The 22,280-nt window shown below is 34.7% G+C and overlaps 1 protein-coding gene across 1 annotated transcript in view; it reads left to right on the top strand.

Annotated features, from left to right (window-relative positions):
- The window catches only part of DNAJB14 (DnaJ heat shock protein family (Hsp40) member B14), a 55,555-nt gene extending 33,893 nt beyond the window's left edge, over positions 1-21,662 (top strand). Inside the window, exons 4-8 of the mRNA XM_080796944.1 lie at positions 8,517-8,702; positions 11,169-11,263; positions 12,032-12,141; positions 12,987-13,159; positions 19,477-21,662. Of these exons, the coding sequence (XP_080653070.1) occupies positions 8,517-8,702; positions 11,169-11,263; positions 12,032-12,141; positions 12,987-13,159; positions 19,477-19,601 (689 nt within the window). The 3' untranslated portion in view covers positions 19,602-21,662. The remainder of the gene's footprint in view (positions 1-8,516; positions 8,703-11,168; positions 11,264-12,031; positions 12,142-12,986; positions 13,160-19,476) is intronic.
- Positions 21,663-22,280: the final 618 nt, after the last annotated feature.

Genomic DNA, 22,280 nt, shown 5'->3' with positions numbered 1-22,280 from the left:
CCAGTGTGGCATCACAATTCCAGACTTCAAGCTCTATTACAAAGCTGTCATCAAGACAGTATGGTACTGGCACAAAAACAGACACATAGATCAATGGAACAGAATAGAGAGCCCGAAATAGACCCTCAACTCTATGGTCAACTCATCTTCGACAAAGCAGGAAGGAATGTCCAATGGAAAAAAGACAGCCTCTTCAACAAATGGTGCTGGGAAAATTGGACAGCCACATGCAGAAAAATGAAATTGGACTATTTCCTTACACCACACACGAAAATAGACTCAAAATGGATGAAGGACCTCCATGTGAGAAAGGAATCCATCGAAATCCTTGAGGAGAATGCAGGCAGCAACCTCTTTGACCTCAACCGCAGCAACTTCTTCCTAGGAACATCGCCAATGGCAACAGAAGCAAGGGCAAAAATGAACTATTGGGATTGCATCAAGATCAAAAGCTTTTGCACAGCCAAGGAAACAGTTAACAAAACCAAAAGACAACTGACAGAATGGGAGAAGATATTTGCAAACGACATATCAGATAAAGGGCTAGTATCCAGAATCTGTAAAGAGCTTAGCAAACTCAACGCCCAAAGAACAAATAATCCAATCAAGAAATGGGCAGAGGACATGAACAGATATTTCTGCCAAGAAGACATACAGATGGCCAACAGACACATGAAAAAATGCTCCACATCACTCGGCATCAGGGAAATACAAATCAAAACCACAATGAGATACCACCTCACACCAGTCAGAATGGCTAAAATTAACAAGTCAAGAAAGGACAGATGCTGGCGAGGATGCGGAGAGAGGGGAACCCTCCTACACTGTTGGTGGGAATGCAAGCTGGCGCAACCACTCTGGAAAACAGTGTGGAGGTTCCTCAAAAAACTGAAAATAGAGCTACCCTATGACCCAGCAATTGCACTACTGGGTATATATCCTAAAGATTCAAACGTGGTGCTCCAAAGGGGCACGTGCACCCGAATGTTTATAGCAGCAATGTCCACAATAGCCAAATTATGGAAAGAACCTAGATGTCCATCAACAGATGAATGGATAAAGAAGATGTGGTATATATACACAATGGAATACTATGCAGCCATCAAAAGAAATGAAATCTTGGTGCGCCTGGGTGGCTCAGTGGGTTAAAGCCTCTGCCTTCAGCTCAGGTCATGATCCCAGGGTCCTGGGATTGAGCCCCGCATCAGGCTCTCTGCTCAGCAGGGAGCCTGCTTCCCCTCCTTCTCTCTTTGCCTGCCTCTCTGCCTACTTGTGATCTCTGTCTGTCAAATAAATAAATTTAAAAAAAAAAAAAATGAAATCTTGCCATTTGCGACGATATGGATGAAACTAGAGGGTATTATACTTAGCGAAATAAGTCAATCAGAGAAAGACAACTATCATATGATCTCTTTGATATGAGGAAGTGGAGATGCAATGTGGGGGGGTTGAGGGCATGTAGGAAAAGAAAAAATGAAAGAAGATGGTATTGGGAGGGAGACAAACCATAAAAGACTCAATCTCAAAAATCAGACTGAGGGTTGCTGGGGGGAGGGGGGACGGGCGAGGGTGGTGGGGATATGGACATTGGGGAGGGTATGTGCTATGGTGAGTGCTGTGAAATGTGTAAACCTGGGATTCACAGACCTGTACCCCTGGGGATAATAATACATTATATGTTTATTAAAATAATTAATTAAAAAAATCAAATGGAAATTTTACAACTTAAAAAAACAAAACAAAAATAAAATCTAGCAGTGAGTGGAATAAACAGTTAAATGACAGAGGAAAGAATCAGTGAACTGGAAAATAGAAAAATAGACATTATCTAATCTGAACAGCTCCAGGGACAAGTAGGACTATGACAGTGTTTACTGTTTATATCATTGAGGTCTTAAAAGGAGAGGAAGAAGAGAGCATAGCTGAAAAGGTACTCAAAAATAAATAAGTAAATAAAGATTGAATACTTCTTATACTTGGTAAAAGATACAAGCTTACATAATTCAAGAAACGGAATGAACACCAAATAGGTAAACCCCCAAAATCCACACCAAGACCCATCATAGTCAAACTTCTGAAAACTAAAAACAAAAAGAAAATTTTGAAAGAAGCAAAAGAGAAATTACACCTTACCTGTGGGGAAAAACAATTCAAATGAACAGTGATTTTCACATTAGAGACCATGCAGGCCAGGAGACAGTGGCCCATTTTTCAAGTTTCAAGCCTTTTGAAAGAAAAGAACATTTGTGCAGAATTGTATACCCAGCAAAGACATCCTTCAGGAATGAAGAGAAAATCCAGACATTTCATACCCTAAAAGAAAAGTTCTGTAACCAAAATAAAACAATAAAAGAAGAAATCTTGAAATATAAAAAAGGAAGAAAGAGCGTGATAAGCAAAAATATAGGTAAATGTAATGTACTTTGCTTCTCCTTTTGAATTTCTCAATTGTTTGACATTTGAAGCAAAAATTTTAACATTGTCTGATATGGTTCTAAATGTATGCCAAGAAAATATATAAGACAGTTATGTTATAAATTGGGAGGGATAAAAGAAAGTAAAAAAAAGTAAGAGTTTCACAGTACCCTTGAACTAGTAAAACGATGACAGCAGTAGGCTGTGAAAAGTTGTGTATGTGCAATATATTACCTGGAGCAACCATTAAAAAGTTATACAAAGAAATACACTCAAGACATACTAGGTAAATCAAAATGGATTTCTTAAAAAAATGTTTAAGTAACTCATAGGAAGTCAGGAATAAAGGAACAGAAAACAAAAAATAAAATGGCAGACATAAACCCTAACTTATCAGTAACTACATTAACTGCAAATGATCTAAATATGCCAGTTAAAAGACAGATTGGCAGGGTGAATTAAAAAAAAAAAACATGACTATGTGTTATCTATAAGAAACTCATTTTATTTATAACAATATAGACAGGCTGAAGGTAAAGAGATGGAAAAAGATATATCATGGAAATGTTAATCAAAAGAAAGCAAGGGTGGCTATATTAATATTAGATAAAGTAGACTTAGACTAAAAAGTTACCGGAGAAGAAATTATGTTATGACAAAAGGGTCAGTCCTTCAAGAAGACATAACAATATACATGTGTTCACATCAAAAAAAACGATGTAAAATATGTAAATCAAAAGCTGATAGAACTGAAGGAGAAATAGACAAATTCATTATTATAGTTGGAAACTTCAACACCTATCTGTTAACAACTGATAAAAAAGATTGACAGGAAATTAGGAAGAATATGGAAGAATTAAACATTGTTACCCAACAAAATCTAATCAACATTTGTAGAACACTCTATCCAACAACAAGAGTATAAATTGTTTTCAAGTGCTCACAGAACATACTCCCAGATAGAGTATATCCTGGGTCATAAAATAAACCTCCACCAAGTTAAAAGACTGAAGTCATACAGTATGTTCTCTGACCACAATGAAATCAAAGTAAAAATTAATGACAGAAAGATAATTGGAATATGTCTAATCACTTGGAAACTGGACAACACACTTCTAAGTAATATATGGGTCAAAGAAGTCTCAAGAAATGTTTAAAATAATACATTAATCTGGATAAAAATGCAGCATATCAAAATTTGAGGGGAACAGCAAAAGCAATGTTGAGAGAAATCTTGTAACACTAAATGCATATATTAGAAAAGAGGAATGGCCCTAAGTCAGTCATCTAGACATCTACCTTTTTATATTTAGAGATATTTAGTACATTTCTGTATACTAGCTGAATATATAGACACAAACTAAAAATGCATTGCCATTTATAATCATATATATACATGCAAGAAATACAAGAAATACTTAGTTGTAAATTTAACCTTCTACAGGATTTTTATGCTGAATGCTATAGAATATTAGTGATCTAAATCACTAATCAGTGATCTAAATAAACAGAACAATACATCATGTTCATGGATTGGAAGACTCAGCATAGTAAAGATGTTAAGTGTTCTCAAATTGATCTACTATATTTAACATAATTCCTACCAAAATCCTAGGAAAACTTTTTTGTAGATAAAAACATGTTTATTCTAAAACTCATATGGAAAGATAAAGAACCTGAATAAATAAAAGTAATTTATTAAAATAATGGAGTAGGAGTCATCAGTTTACCTGATTTCAGGACTGACTTTATAGCTACAGTTATCAAAACAGTATAGTATTGGCAGAGGGATAGACAAATAGATAAATGGAAAGGATAGGGAACCCAGATATGGACCTATACAAATATACCCAGCTGATTTTTGACATAGGTGCAAAATCAATTTAATAGAGGAAAGATGGAATTTTCAGCAAATAGTTTTGGAACAATTAGGTATTCATAGGTGAAAAACATTAACCTTGACCTGAATCTTGTGTTTTTTTTTCCAAGAATGAACTTGAAATGAATCATGAAATATAAAACACTTTTTAACTTTTAGCAAAAATCATGTGAGCAAATAATTTCTTATACTTAACACCAAAAGCACATTTCATAAGAGGAAAAGTTGATAAGTTGGATTTCATCAATTTTTTTTTTTTTTTAGTTTGCTCTGCAGAGACCTTACGAAGAAGATGAAAAGACAAGTTACAGAGTGGGAGAGAATATTTGCCAAACACATATCTGAAAAGGACTAGTATCTAGAATATATAAAGAACTCCCCAAACTGAAAATCTAAAAAACAGACAATTCAGTTACAAAATGAGTGAAAGACATTCCACTGAAGATGACATACAAATGAAAGATAAGCCATGAAAAGATTTTTAACATCATTCATTAGCCAGTAGAGATCATGTAAAGTAAAACCCAAAGAGATATCCCTACATACCTATCAAAATGGCTAAAATAAAAAATAGCAACACCACCAAATAGCTGGTACGGATGCAGAGAAACAGTACCACTCACACATTGCTGATGGGTTGTAAAATGACACAGTCACTCTGTAAAACAGTTAGGCAGTTTCTCAAAAAACTAAATATGCAGCTACCATACAACTTAGCAATTGCATTCTTGAGCATTTAACCTAGAGGTAAAAGTTGATGTTTATACATAAGCCTGTATATGAATGTAAATAGCAGTTTTATTCATAATACCAAAAACTAGAAACAAGCCAGATGTTGTTCATTGGGTGCATGATGAAACAAACAATGGTAAATTCATTGTTTGGGATACTACTCAGCAATAAAAAGGAATCGATTACAGTAGGCACCCCCCCCCCTTTTATTTGCAGAGGAAATGTTCCAAAACCTACAGTGGATTCCTGAAACCACAGATAGTACTGAACCCTGTATATACTGTGTTTTTTTCCTATACGTACCTACCAGGGATAAAGGGTAATTTTTAAATTAGGCACAGTGAGATCTTAACAATAATAACTAACAATAAAACACAACAATTATAACAATATACCATACAAAAAGTTATGTAAAATTTCTGTCTCTCTCACGATATCTTATACTTCATTCACCCTTGTTGTGATGATGTGAGATGATAAATTGCCTACATGATGAGGTGAAGTCAGGTGAATGATGTAGGCACTATGACATAGCATTAAGCTACTACTGAGCTATGGATAATAGGTCAGAAGGAGGATCATCTGCTTCCAGACTATGGTGAATTAAGGGTAACTGAAACCATGCATTGGGAGTGAAGGCGGGGACTACTATTTTGGCTTACATAACAACCTGGATTGATCAACAAAGAATTATGCTGATTGAAAAAACCCAATCCCAAATGGTTTCATTCCATTTATATGTTATATTAGTGTATTTGTATAATATTCTTGAAATGCCAAAAATATAGAAATAGAGATTAGATTAGTGGTTATCAGGGGTTAAAGAGGAGATGAAGGGGGAGAAAGTGGGTGTAGCTATACAAGAGCAACAAGGTGATGATAATGGAAATGCCCTATATCCTGATTATATTAATGTCAATATCCTATTTGTGAGAGTAATTTTACAAGAAATTGCCATTGGAGAAATTAGGTAACAGGTGCAGAGGATGTCTCTATATTATTTCTTACAACTTCATGTAAATTTAAAGTGACCTCAAAATGAAGGTGTAAGAAAAAAGAATATGGTGGAAGGTACTTTTGGTGAAGTAAGTGATACTGAGGTAGAAATGTATTTTGTAAAGCTTTTGAATACCAAATTAAATTTTGGATTTAATTTTTTAGGTTATAAGGAACAGAAAAAATTTTTGATTACAGGTGTCGCACAAAGTAAATGAATAGAAAATTACTTTAGTCACTGTAGATAAAATAAATTGTCTTGCATATATGATTATGGATTATAACAATATTTCATATAGATCTTCTAAAATATCTTAATGTTTGGAAGTTATTTTTTTAAATAGAAAAACTAAAACCTTAAGACCAATATATCAATAGTTTAAAAAGTAACGCATTGCAAAATTACCTGGAATACTCTATTTAGTATGTAAAGGTGAATCCTAAAACTGATATTATTGGAAGTACGACTCTGGCAGATATTGATAGATATGCTTCTTTTTTAGGTATTCGTTAATACCTTGGTGTTGTTTATAAGTACATTGTTTGGATCTCTGATCATGCTTTCCCATTAGAGCAATATTATAAATGATGGTTATGTTTCTGAATCATAGATCTGTTTGAGAATCTAAAGAAAGTTTTGGACCATCTCAGATAAATGGACCATCCAACTAATTTTTCATACATTGGGGTCCACAGACCACCTAAAAGCTATCTCTGAATCCCAGGTTTTAGAATCGCCATCAGAAGAAAAGTTCCAGAGTATATGGGTATAATTAATTTCAGTCTGTTACATAATCATCCAAAAACAACTACCTAATGAGTGTCTATTTGCTTGTACAGTACCTATGGCAGCTACCACATGGGATCCAAAAAGTATTTTTAAAATATCCCATATTACAAAAGGCTTACAATCTACTTTAAGAAATAAACTATATTTATGAAATGATTATTAGAAGTGTCAAAATGAGAATAGGGTAATTTCTACTTTTAGATCAAAGCACTGCAACTTTTGTAAATATCCTCAAGAAGACATTTTGGTAACCAATGTACCATTGCCTCTTTTGGAAATGGAAGTATGAGATGGGAAATAGAATTCTTTACTATAAATGAATTATCACAAAACTAGCAAAATGAGATAGGAATTCTAGAAACTATCTGGATCCATTTAAAAGCAAAATCATACTTTTTACCGGGCCATGGGGATATTGCAGTGAAAACATAGATACCCTCCCTACCCTCATGGAGGTTACAGTTTTAAGAGGAATAAATTGTTAATGAATAAAAGAAAAAGTAGCTGGGACGCCTGGGTGGCTCAGTTGGTTAAGCAGCTGCCTTCGGCTCAGGTCATGATCCCAGCGTCCTGGGATGGAGTCCCACATCAGGCTCCTTGCTCGGCGGGGAGCCTGCTTCTCCCTCTGCCTCTGCCTACCACTCTGTCTGCCTGTGCTTGCTTGCTCTCTCTCTCTAACAAATAAATGAATTAAAAAAAAAAAAGGAAAAGTAGCTCACTCTGGGCTAGAGTATACAAAAACAGTTTTATAATGTCAGTTGAATAGAGTATACCTACTATGCTAAAAAATTTTTGACCTTGAACAAGTATCCTAACCTTTTTGAACCTCAGGAGGCTCATCTGTAAAATAGGAACAATAATGAATACTGTAATAACATATTGGGTTCAGAGCCTGGCACTTGGTAGCAACTGTAATTATTATTGGTTTGAATAGCACTAATGAATGAGCAGATTAGTATATTCAAAAGAAATAGGTTATTAAAGGATGTAGCAAAATAGTAAGAAAGCAAGATGAATGTTCCTTTATGTTCAAGATATTAGGGAGACTTACCAGTTTCCTGTAAAAATTTGTATTGGGAGGTAATAACGTGTAATTACAAGCAATGTATAAATTTAATGTACAAAGCTAATGTATAAACCTTTTTTAAGTGGGGAAGCGGCAGAGGGAAAGAGAGAGAGAGAATCTTTTTTTTTTTTTCAAAGATTTTATTTATTCATTTGAGAGAGAGACAGTGAGAGAGACCATAAGAGGGGAAAAGATCAGAGAGAGAAGCAGACTCTCCGTGGAGCTGGGAGCCTAATGCGGGACTCAATCCTGGGACTCCCGGATCATGACCTGAGCTGAAGGCAGTTGCTTAACCAACAGAGCCACCCAGGCGCCCTGAGAGAGAGAATCCTAAGCAGGCTCCACACCCAGCATGGAGCCCTCCACAAGGCTTAATCTCATGAGATTATGTCCTGAGCTGAAATCAAGAGTCTGATGCTTAACCGACTGCGTCATCCAGGCACCATTAATGTATAAACCTTTAAAAGAAATTGTTACTATTTTACTATTTTCTTGATTAGCCTGAAATAGGATTTGTTTTGTTTTACTTTGTTTTTTGAAGGGTTTTTTTTGGTTAATATGACAGTAGCTTTTATATGGAGAAGTCTTTTTATAATAAAAAAACTTTGCTTACCAACTATAACTCTTTACCTTTTCAGAAATTGGAAATGCTTATGCTGTTTTAAGCAATCCAGAAAAACGAAAGCAGTATGACCTCACAGGCAATGAAGAACAAGCGTGTAATCACCAAAACAATGGCAGATTTAATTTCCATCGAGGTTGTGAAGCTGATATAACTCCAGAAGACTTATTTAATATATTCTTTGGTGGTGGATTTCCTTCAGGTATTTTAATGTTAGTTGTAAATAATATATTTTATGAAGCTAGAGATTCTCACCTAGATTATCTACCTTCTCCCCTGCATTTCGTACACTGTTAATGATCCTCGATGATTTTTCATGAAGGTAGAAAAAAAGTGTTAGATTTACTACCTTTACTGTGAGTTTACCTTTTTTTTGAGAAAATGTTTCAACTTTTAAAAAAAATAAAGGAATATAGATATTCTCTATTTTATATAAAAGCTGAAGAAAGGCTGTTTAAGTAGGAAATCCACTGGCAGTGTCTTATTTAAATGCTATTACAATTATAGGAGGTATCCTATACCCTAGACGAAAATTTGACTTTGGTTCTCTGAAGATCTGTGTAGATATTTCATTCATAACATTATAAATTGCTAATTTGGATGTATTTGGGGGTACTTTCCATTGAAATATTAAAAGGTCTGATTCATAGGTTATATATAAAGTAAGTGGGTTTTCAAAATTATGTTAAGAGAGAAATAATTAGTTGAACTAGGCTATAAAAGTAAAATACTGTATAGAGGTACTACTAAATGAATTGATTTTATACTACCAGCATAAGTTGTATTGAACCCTACTTATATTTACTATGAGTTCTGTGAAAATTAATTTTCTTTCAGAGTAGTTCCTATAAGGTAGTTAAAATTATAGCTCCAGTTATGTTTACAACATTTATTTAAATGCTAAGTTTTAAACACTCGATTCAAAATTAGGAGAAGCTTTATGAATGTAGCAATATACCTTGGTCTGATGGCCCTGTCTGAATATTATTGAGAAAGATTATGGTCATTGATATGGCATTTTGTAAAGCATCCTTGAAGGGAAGAGAATGTGTAAATACAAATTAATGACTGAATAATATAATATAGCATATATTTTGACATATTAGGCTATATAATTACTTCTCACAGAAAAATTATTGGGACTAGTAATTTTGACGGAAATTATGCTAGGAATAATCAGAAATCTTTCAAGTAGTAGTTAATTTTGAGTTACAGTTCTTTTGTTTGTTATAATTTACTTTGTGTCAATATTTCTGATTGCTCACCTTATTTGAAAACAACCTAAAAGTCTATCAGTAGCAGAATGTTTGAATAAATTGTGGTCCATCTCTACCATAGTATATTATATGAATATATTATACTCATTTTTTTCAAAGATTTTATCTACCTATTTGACAGACAGACATCACAAGTAGGCAGAGAGGCAGGCAGAGAGAGAAGGGGGAAGCAGGCTTTCGGCCAAGCAGAGAGCCCAATGTGGGGCTCGATCCCAGTACCCTGGGATCACTACCCGAGCCGGAAGCAGAGGCCTTAACCAACTGAGCCACCCAGGCGCCCCCGTTATACTCATTTTTTTAAAAAAAGTCTTGATTTCTAGAGGTTTTGTGATTCATTGATAAATGAGGAAAGCAGATTTTCAGAGTGATAACTCAAGAATTGTAAAAACAACCAACCACAACAGAAGTCCTCTATGGGTGCAATATTAGGCAGGAATTCTTATTCATGTTTTCATGAAGAAAGAACTTCTACTTTTTAAATTTTTTAAATTTTTTTAAAGATTTTATTTATTTATTATTTATTTATTTGTCAGAGAGAGAGAGCACAAACAGGGGGAGCTGCCGGCAGAGGGAGAAGCAGACTCCCCACTGAGCAGGGAGCCCCATACAGGGCTCCATCCCAGGACCCTGGGATCGTGTCTTGAGCCAGAGGCGAACGAACGCTTAATGGACTGAGCCACCCAGGTGTCCCAGAACCTCTACTTTTTTAAAAATGTGTATTTAAATCCTAGTTTAGTAACATACAGTGCAATATTGGTTTTAGGAGTAGAAGGCAATGATTCATCATTTACATACAAGACCCATGCTCATCACAAGTGCCCTCCTTAATACCCATCACCCACCCAACCTCCCTCCATCAACCCTCAGTTTGTTCTCTATCATTAAGAATGTCTTGTGGTTTCTTTCCCTCTCTCCTCCCTGCTCCCCCCACCCACTCCCATATCTTCTTTTTTGTTTCTTAAATTCCACATATGAGAACTTCTACTTTAAAGGAAGCAAAGTCTGGGAAGAATCATTTTTGTTTCCATTCCCCCTTTACTCACAGGAGAAAAGGGCAATAAGCATTCACTACTCAAACATGCATTATTTTAGTACTTTAAAAAAGTCAAATAAAAATGTAAAAGAAGGGGCAACTGGGTGTGTCAGTCAGTTATGCATCTGCTTTCAACTCAGGTCATGATCCCAGAGCTCTGGAATTGAGCTGTGTTGGGCTCTCTGCTCAGCAGGGAGTCTTGCTTCTCCCTCTGCCCCTTCCCCTGTTCATGCTCTCTCTCTTGCTCACTCTCTCTCAAATAAATAAATAAATCTTTAAAAAAATGTAAAAATGTAGAAGAAAATATGATTTTTCTGATCACAGTTGCTCTCCTTAATTTAACCTTTTAATTTTTTAGGTAGTGTACATTCATTTTCAAATGGACGAGCTGGTTATAGCCATCAACATCAGCATCGACATAGTGGACATGAAAGAGAAGAAGAAAGAGGAGATGTATGTTTATGATATGATAAAAAATCTCAAAATGGCAGATTTCTGCTCAGCAAAAGCAATTAGAGTTGTCTGAAAACAGGACAAGTTGTTTTAAAAGAAAATGATGAGTGTTCTCATACCAGATGTATTCAGTAGAGACTAGACAGTTTTTAGGGATATTGAGGGAGCAGGGGTAGAAGTCAAGGTGCGGAGTGGTGGGCAAAATGATACCTCTGAGTTTGTTGTTCTATGATTCGATGAAAATACTCCTGCAGTATGCATGCTTTGAAGTTCTCATTGTTGGTCCTAAAACATTTAGAACTAATACTGAAGAACTTCAGTTGGAAGTTACTTTCCTTGTTCTAATGTGGTTATACCCAGTTGCATATAGCTCTTAAATTACATGGAGTAGAAAGAAGGTAAATGGAAAGAACACTGGACCAGAAATTGAAAGGCCTGGACCCTAGCTCTGCCACTCATCTGCTTCCGCATATCACCCTCAAAGTCAAGGGAAAGATAGTTTTGCAAGAAAGACAGAGAACTTCCTCATCTATAACATGAGATCAGTTTATGTCAGTGTTTTCCAAATCGGGGTCTCTACATAAAGCACATGGAAAGTGGTATTTTTAAGAATCACTCCGGGAAGCTGGTATGATCAGGCAGATTTGAAAGCACTGAACTAGATGATCACAAATGTCCTTTCTGTCTCTAAAAATATATGACAACTGTTAGATTATTAACAACTACAACTATATTACAATTTATTATTTTTTGATGATTTTTTTGTAGGGAGGTTTTTCTGTGTTTATCCAGCTGATGCCCATTATTGTATTGATCCTCGTGTCATTATTAAGCCAATTGATGGTCTCTAATCCTCCTTATTCCTTATATCCCAGATCGTAAGTAGCTAAGTGAATTTTTTTTAAATTGTTTTTTATCTAGCTTCCTTTAAAGGGCCTTGTGTTCTCTTCAACTTCTAAGTAATCTTCTATTACGACAAGTATACCAGATTTTAAAATTTCTATTTGAAAAATAGTTACTCGAGTGATAAATTTGTATTATCATGTTAGTTACATTTCTGTTCCATGTGGATAAAGACAGAAGTACTATTTTTGAACCTAATAGCAATTTAATGTGATAGGTAATATGTTGAAATCAAAGGCAAAAAATAGTTTAAAAGACAAAAATACTTCAAAGAGAAAAGTAGGATTATAATTGATGTTATATAGATTTATATCATTGAGGAGTAAATTACTTCATTCTTTTCTTTGTAAAATATTGGTTAAAGAAAAGCAAATATTACTTTTTGTTATATGAAGTATTTTTCCACAATATCCTTATATATAAGAGATCAGGACAAAAAGAAAATTTAACACAATATGCATTCTAGAAAACTTTAGTGTAATACGGTGAACATAAAGGAAGCTTGATAAAATCATATTGTCAGTGATTTTACAGTATTTAAAACAGAGTGGCCTAAAAATGAGAAGTAACTTTTTACTTCTAAGTAAGATTTTTATTAAATAAAAATTGAAAGAACTTAAAAGAACCATACTGTATTAAAATATGATTACTTTTTATGACATGGATGGTGGTTTTAGGCAATTTGAAATAATGTAAATAAATGATTACCAATATTAACTTTTTAATTATTTTTAATTGTTTTTGTTAGCTTGGTTTGTAGTGGTAGGATCAAAATGTGCAATTTTAATTAAAAAATAATGATCAAGCATTTCTTTTACAGTGGATCAGGACAAACTATTAAAATGCAAACAGAAAACTTGGGTGTCGTTTATTATGTCAACAAGGACTTTAAAAATGAATATAAAGGAATATTATTACAAAAAGTGGAAAAGAGTGTAGAAGAAGATTATGTGACTAATATTCGAAATAATTGCTGGAAAGAAAGACAACAAAGTAAGTTTATGAAATCTTTAACATTTAAAAACTCAATCAGAGTCTTTGGAATTGATTATTGTAGATTTCCCTACTCAGAAAATGTTCTGGAATTGCCTGGCATCATAATTGGAGCTCAGTACTTAAGACAGTATGTTTTATATGGCCTTGTAACAGTATTTGGCACATAGCAAGCTCTTAGTCAATGGTATTTGTGGTGGTGTTATCAATAAATATTTGGTTGAGTAAATGAATAATACCATATTGTATTTAAGGTGTTGTCAGTTGTAACATGCATCATTATATTATGTACCACTAAGAAAAAAAAACTGGCACATTAGCTATATCATCAGTTTTAATATGAATCCCGTTTCAGAGTAAAATTTGAAACTCTTCATTAATTAAATTAAACATTTAACACTTAATGTATAATGAGTTCTGTTGACATTCCATTTTCCTTTATTTATTCTGTACATAACTGGGAACACCTGGTGAATTTGTTTAGCCTTTTCCAGCCTCAACTTCCATAACTTAAGAAGCAGTTCCACCTATAAAAGCTTGACCATTAGAATCTACAGAGATGCTGCATATGAAGCTAGTGTTGTTATGGTTATTGTTTTTCTGACTGTTATTAATAATAATGTAGACAGTATACTGTAAACTTCAGAATTAAACTAAAGTTGAATCCTAGCTCTGAAATTTTTAGCTGAGTGATTAGGGCCAAATATTCTAACTTGTTTCTTTATTCCCTCAGGTGTAAAATGGATGATGATGATGAGTGGGAGGAGGAAATAGCTGTCATTTATATAATACCCATTGTTTCAGTGACTGTCCTAAGCACTTTATATATATTAACTCATTTAATCTCCACAATAACACGGTAAAGTTATACCCATTTTAGATACAAGGAAACTGAGACAAAGAGAATTTAGTAACTTGCCCAGGGCCATAGAGGTAGTCCATGATTCAAACAGTCCATTAGTCTCCAGAATCCAGGCACTGTGCCCCACAGTCTTCTCAGTAATACCCAACTTTATGGGTTTGTTGTGGAAATTAAATCAGACAGTAAAGTGTTTCACATGTAGTAAAATGCCCAGAAATGGTAATGGTTATCATCTCTCATCCACTAGCAAAAATTCAATAAAACATAATCTTTGTATACTTCCAAGAAAATTCTTATCTCTGGCCTTGGTTTCTTCATCTATGTTCTATATAGTGGCAATTAGAAGAGATACAACTTCCTTGGTGTCTCAGGCTCTGAGTCTATGAAATCAGTGTGTTCTCAGTGTGGAGAATGTTACATTAGACTAGTGGCTTTCGAATGAGAGTGGTTTGCCTCTGCTTCGCATTACGTCTGATAATATCTGGAAACTTTTTGTGTGTCAGCTCAGGATGGGGATGGAAGAGATTATTGCTGGCACCTAATGGCTTGAGGCCAGGGTGCTGCTAAACATCCTAAACATCCCACAATCCACAGGATAGCCCCACAACAAAGATTTGTCTGGCCCAAAAAGCTGACACTGCTGAGGCTGAGAAACTGCGTTAGCAGAAGGTCTTAAAGGCAGTGAATGCCAAATCTTACTTACTTCATTTCATTTCATTTCACTTTTTGATGTCTAGTGCCTTACACAATCCTTGGCACATCATAGGCAGATGGTAAACTTTTGATGGATATATGAATAATTAGGTGAAGGATTAATGAATTCATAAGAATGAATACATGAAAGACCTGCTTATTTTGTGTCAAAAGAATGACTAACACATTAAATATATTACCTTTTGAATACAAATTCTAATCTTCAGCCAAATAGGGGCGATTTTTGGATTATGCATACTTAAATCCTGTTACCTTAAATAATTGGGACATTGACTATATAAATAGAAAGAAGGAGGAAAAAGATATTCATATTTATGGAAGATAGTATAATGTTATGGCCAAAGTGTAGGCTCTGAGGCTGCCTTGCAACATAAGATCCTGGCTCAACCAACATGTTACCTAAGCCAAGTTAGTTAACCTCTCTATATCTCACTTACTTCATCATTAAAATGTGGACTGTAACAGATAATACATGTTACCACTTAGCATAATATCCTGCATCAGTAAGTGTTCAATATTATTACTTACTATAATTGTTTTTTTTTTCTATCCATACTATAAGCCAAGTGTTTTTGCCTGACATACTTTACTCTTTTAATCATTTGGCAAGATTGGTGTTAATATTTCACAGACTTTCAATCTGTGTTCTGTTTACTATACCAAGCTATCGACAGCTATATTGTACACAATTATATGTGTGTCTTTTAAAGTTACTATCAGAAGTTTTAACTAAATCTGATTTTATTAAGTCATTATTTATAAAATAACTTGCTTATATTCAACAATGTCAGTGGAACAAGACATAACTCTTAAAGACTAAAAAGAAAAGACAACTAAGTACAACATATGATCCTGCATTGGATCATGGATGGGGGGGGGGGGAATGTCTATAAAGCACATCACTGGGGGCGCCTGGGTGGCTCAGTGGGTTAAAGCCTCTGCCTTCAGCTCAGGTCATGATCCGGGCCCTGGGATCGAGCCCCGCATTGGGCTCTCTGCTCGATGGGGAGCCTGCTTCCTCCTCTCTCTCTGCCTGCTTCTCTGCCTACTTGTACTCTCTGTCTGTCAAATAAATAAAATCTTTAAAAAAAAAAAAAAGCACATCACTCGGGCCACTGGCGAAATATGAATATGAACTATATATTAGATAATAGGATTATAGTATTGTTAAATTTCTGAATTTGAAAATTGTATTGTGGTTATGTAAGACAATGCCCTTGTTCTTACGAGAAACATGCTGAAGTAATTAGGAATGAAAGGTATGATGTCTGCACCTTATTCTCAAAAGGTTTTGCAAAATAATAACCACAACAATAACAGCTTTTATTATAGAGAGAGCTAAAGCAAATTTGACAAAATGTGAAGAATTGGTCAATCAAGGAGTAAAGTTTTAGAGTGTTCATTGTATTACTACTAATTTTTGTGTAGGTTTGAAAAAAATTTTTTAAGATTTTATTTATTTATTTGAGAGAAAGAGAGATGGAACACAGGCCAGGGGGAGGAGAAGAGGGACAGGCAGGCTCCTTGCCAGGGAGCCCAATTTGGGACTAGATCCTACGACCCTGAGATCATGACCTGAGCCGAAGTGAGACACATAACCAACTGAGCCACCCTGCACCCCTTGAAATTTTCAAAATAAAACTTTAAAAGTTCAGAACATCTAGAAGTTAGGGGGTTTATTATTTTTTTTTAAGATTTTTATTTATTTGAGAGAGAGAGAGAGACAGAGATAGCGGCAGAGAGCACAAGCGGGAAGGAGAGGGAGAAGCAGGGAGCCAGATGCTGAGTAGGGAGCCCAATCTCAGGACCCTGGGATCATGACCTGAGCCGAAAGCAGATGCTTAACCAACTGAGCTACCCAGGCGCCTCTAGAGGTTAGGGGTTTTAAATGAAGACGGAAGTTAGAGGAACTCAATATAACATTAATTAATCCACTGATTGAATGTTTTACTTGTTGATTAGAATGAACTCATCTTGTTTTATAAATTAATGTCATCGAAATTTTGTTGGCCAATAGAGTTTTTTTTAACCAGTGTTTTTCCGTTTTGCAGTCATTTCTAACACTCTCTAATGTCTAGATTGATACAATAGGTGTTTTATAAAATACAAGCAGTAATTTGAAGTAATGGAAAGAATATTGTGTTAGGAGTTGGAAGTTTGCCTTAGAATCTAAATTATCATTGATTAGCTCTGTGAACTTGGGTTTATCTACCTCATCTGGGAAGACGTATCTGCAAAAGGATTTTACAAGTGCCTCAAATAAAGGGGATGGAGCCAATTTTTTACCAAGAAATGGAACAAATAATCCTAAAATTTATATGGAACCAGAAAAGACCCCAAATAGCCAGGGGAATGTTGAAAAAGAAAGCCAAAGTTGGTGGCATCACAATTCCAGACTTGAAGCTCTTATTACAAAGCTGTAATCATCTAGACAGTATGGTACTGGCACAAAAACAGACACATAGATCAATGGAACAGAATAGAGAGCCCAGAAATAGACCCTCAACTCTATGTTCAGCTGATCTTCAACAAAGCAGAAAAGAATGTCCAATGGAAAAAAGACAGTCTCTTCAACAAATGGTGTTGGGAAAATTGGACAGCCACATGCAGAAGAATGAAACTGGACCATTTCCTTCACCACACACAAAGATAGACTCAAAATGGATGAAAGACCTCATTGTGAGACAGGAATCCATCAAAATCCTTGAGGAGAACACAGGCAGCAACCTCTTCGACTTCTTCCTAGAAACATTGCCAAAGGCAAGGGAAGCAAGGGCAAAAGTAAACTATTGGGACTTCATCAAGATCAAAAGCTTTTGCACAGCAAAGGCAACAGTCAACAAAACCAAAAGACAACTGACAGAATGGGAGAAGATATTTGCAAATGACATATCAGATAAAGGGCTACTATCCAAAATCTATAAAGAACTTATCAAACTCAACACCCAAAGAACAAATAATCCCATCAAGAAATGGGCAGAAGTCATGAACAGACATTTCTGCAAAGACATCCAGATGGCCAACAGACACATGGAAAAAAAAACAGATCAACATCACTTGTCATCAAGGAAATACAAATCAAAACCACAATGAGATACCACCTCACACCAGTCAGAATGGCTAAAATTAACAAGTCATGAAATGATAGATGTTGGCAAAGATGCGGAGAAAGGGGTCCCCTCCTACACTGTTGGTGGGAATGTAAGCTGGTGCAGCCACTCTAGAAGACAGTATGGAGTTTCTTCAAAAAGTTGAAAATAGAGCTACCCTATGACCCAGCAATGGCACTACTGGGTATTTACCCTAAAGATACAAATGTAGTGTTCCGAAGGGGCACATGCACCCGAATGTTTATAGCAGCCAAACTGTGGAAAGAACCTACATGTCCATCAACAGATGAATGGACAAAGAAGATGTGGTGTATATATATACAATGGAATACTATGCAGCCATCAAAAGAAATGAAATCTTGCCATTTGCAACTGACATGGATGGAACTAGAGGGTATTATGCTGGGTGAAATAAGTCAATCAGTCTATTGTCATATCATCTCTCTGATATGAGGAGTTTGAGAAGCGGGGTAGGGAAGGAAAAAATGAAACAAGATAGGATCAGGTGAGAGACAAACCGTAAGAGACTCTTAATCTCACAAAACAAACTGAGGGTTCCTGGGGGGTAGGAGGAGTAGGGATAGGGTGGTTGGGTTATAGACATTGGGGAGGATATGTTCTATGGTGAGTGCTGTGAAATGTGTAAGCCTGATTATTCACAGACTTGTACCCCTGGGGCAAATAATACATTATATGTTAGTGGAAAATTTTTTTTAAATTTAATTAAAACTTTTTTCACAAAGGTAAAGTGGGGGGGTGGGTGGGGAATGGAGCAGTTTTGAAATTTTGATTGAGTTGTTAAATCCTAGCTGGATTGACTAAATAAAAGGTCATTTCTGAAGATCTTTAAAAAGAGGGTATACTTTTGCTGAGAGTATATTTTGAATGTGGTCCTGACTGATGTCCTTTACTTTGGCCATTGTTTTCCCGAAAGTAACCGACTTTTTTACTGGGTCTTGTTACATCTTTTCTAACTGCCCCACCCTTTGGAAGTGTTAATAAACAGTGAGATGACTGAGAGTAACAGAAGATAGCAAGGAACAGTTCCCTAAAGATTTATAGTCCATTTATTTTTCTTTAGTAATGCTACCCACATACTGAAGGAAGTCTCTGAAGTACTCATTTGCCAAATAACACTCCTGTGATTCTATAGCGAGCTTTTTTCCCTTTTGTGTTCCTTCAATAAGATTTTCTTTTTTAATTCAAGCAAACTCAGAACAAGATTCCAAATTTTTCTACTCAAGTCCTGGCATAATTAATTGAAACCTTAACAAGAGGTCACAGCAAAACAACCACTAGCAGGATTGAATAGCATATAATTTATCTTTAGTATGAAAGGTCAAGAGGATGCTTCCTTAGAGCACTAGGTTTTAAACCATTGAGGACAAGAGTGAGAGAAAGTGTTGGGTTGATAGGATTTTATTTTCATTTCTTTCCCAGAATAGCTCTGTTTGTTTTACATGCTAGGCTTCCAAAGTCTTCTAGAGCAATATTTGGATTTCTTTCTTTTTAAAAAAAAGTCAGTTAATAGAAATACTATTGAAGGGTTTCTGTTAAACAGCATTTCAGCTTAAATAGCTAGGTGACCTAAATTATTATCTACTTAGCAAAATATTTTTGTTTGTTAACAGAAACAGATATGCAGTATGCAGCAAAAGTATACCGTGATGATCGGCTTCGAAGGAAGGCAGACGCCTTGAGCATGGACAACTGTAAAGAATTGGAGCGACTGACCAGTATTTATAAAGGAGGATGAACTGGGATTGTATTTATACCTTTTAGCATACTCTTTATTTTTTCTGTAAGTAAGTTTAGTTTTATCATGAGAGCTAAAGAAAAAGATTGGATGTTAAAAACTAAACTGAATAGTTGGTCCCTGAAATCTTGGACTGTTTATGACCTACTGGCTCCTTTAAAATACTAGGGAACTGAAAACTAAAATTAATGTTTTAGTTACGCTTCTCGCAATTATTTTCACTTTAAAAGCTTTTATTGTTCCTACCTAAAAATGTCTTGAGAAAGGATAATCACACCTGTAGCCGTTTCCAGTTTTAGTGATTCTTCATGTTTCCTTTGGTCATGTAAATATTTATGGAATGATCATTTTGTGTATATATGGGTTACTGCATTTTTATTTAAATTCCTTTAGCATTTAACTCCATGAGACACTTTAGTTTAAACTGATAGAATACATGGTCTGTGACAAAATTATGTTTTTCTTGTCAGATGTCGAATGTTTGTGGAGTTTAAGCAATGAAACTTTTTCCAAAAGAAAAGAAACAACAAAAAGCTATTTAACTGTGTAAATCTTGTAGCATTATCAGCTTAGAGGGAATTGATATTTTTAATATTGCCATTATATTCCAGAATATATATTGAGATACATGAACTGGTGTAGAGTATCAGTTTGCTATTTAGTTTTATGAATTGCTAAGCCATGCATAGAAATGAAATGCTATACTGATAGATTTTAAAGAAAATATGAGGAAATGGCTATGTAGATATTAAACAAAAATGGTCTTCAACAATAAATTGAAGTTATGTAATTTGCAATTCCAGTAATTCAAAGGCCCCACCACATGTTTATATGTCTGTCTTTAAAGGCTGCTAAGATTTATGAAGAAGAGGACCCACCTGTTTTGTCCCCCTTGGAAATTTTAGTTTCTTCTTAGTGATCATTTGAGCAGGATCCAAAGTAAATGGGTTCTTCTACAAATGAGTAATAAGAGAAAAATACTACAAAATCGAAGCTTTGTGCCTTTTAACCTGATTGCCAACTCTTAAACATATAAGTAGATTACAGCACACTTACTTGATCAGAGCATGATCTATTTGGCCACATGCAACAGTGAGCAGAAATATAGCAGCAGGTAGAATAGTGATTTATAGCAAGTTATCCTTACAAAATTCTGAGCTAAAAACTATTTGCTGTTGAGTAATTCAATTAATCTTATAGGAGTAAGCTCTCTGTAATTCAATCCATAATATAAATTAGAAAAATAAGCTAGAAATTGAAGTTTTTGGTGCCTGTATATTGAGTATGAAACTATTTGATTTCTAGTCTTCTATGTTTATCAGTTCTAATATTTTAATGATTTTGCTTCATACTGAGTTAATGGAACACAAATGCATCTTTGGTAATTTTTTGTATGTGTGAAAGCATGCTAGTTCTAGTGGCAGTGTTCTTTTGTTTAAAGATTTTTTTTTCTGATTGTAGTTGATTTTATAGCATTTGTTGAATAGAACTGCTAAAATGACCATTCTTTTTAAAATGTTCTCTTGTATCCCCTTTTCCAGGTGAATCAGTAAAAATATCCAAATGAATTAGTGAGTTACACTAAACAACATACTGCCCTAGGAAAACTGGACAGCTTCACCAGTTTTCTTTTAGAAATGAAACTTTTAAATTAAAAAAAAAGAGCAGTGCTTAAAAGAAAATACAAATTTAAATATGTTCTTGAGCCTGCAGAATGAATTTTTAGAAAATAAGCTCATAGCATTCTAACTTCGAAAATTCATATACATCCAAAAACTTACAAAACTTTATACGAAAAAATTTCATCCATTTATTTTTCCATTTATAATGGGAAATTTATACTACTGTGATTGACGCTAATGTGAATTGAACTCTTGTTGAGTGATTCTTTTTCCCTTAATTTTGGCTTTATAAGGATAGATGAAGTTATCAAGTTAAGTGAAGTTGTAGATTATGAAGTCACATATGGCTTTTGGACAGTATTATATTTCCGTTGCTGCATTCCATCACATTCCGTAAAATGTTTGGGAAAATGTGTTTGATAAAATAAAATTTTCAAACAACTGTGAGAAATAACTGATCGAGTGCCTGATAATTTAAACCACATACAAAGTATGCAAGGAAAGATTAGTCTTCAATGTCATCTATATTTTGGTGTAAAGGCCCAACCAAGTAGTCTTAGCATTTTGTGTTAATTCTAAAAAGTAATATTTGACCTGTCTTGAGATGTAAGGTTTTCATGTGTGCTGTTCTTACAATAAAAATCCCAACATTTTGCCATCTTATTTTTACTACACGAGCTTTGCAATTTCATTTGATAAGTTGTACTGTTCATTTTAACCATTGCCTGAAAGCTCTGTTTTTTAATGCTGCTTTACTAGCCTTTCAAACTGGTATTTTAGAAGTTTGGTAGCAACTATATTTACTAATGCTTTACACTTTTATCTCTTTTTACACATACATATGAATGTTGTCCTTGTGAGGATTTGGTGGAAAGTAAATAGTACCTTTTCTCCTCCTTTTTTGGTTTCTTAGTTCCAAAGTAGACTGGTGCTAGTCACTTATAAGCTTCAAAATTTGTTTTGATCAAATCTGAGAATTTCATTCTCAACGAGAAAAATTCAAGTTTTAATCCATCTAATAAAAACAATATATTTTGGGAACAAATTTCATTTGAAT

The sequence above is a fragment of the Martes martes genome, assembly GCF_963455335.1.
Source record: "Martes martes genome assembly, chromosome: 2".
In the NCBI taxonomy this organism is placed as follows: Eukaryota; Metazoa; Chordata; class Mammalia; order Carnivora; family Mustelidae; genus Martes; species Martes martes.
This window is presented reverse-complemented; position numbering and strand designations above follow the sequence as displayed.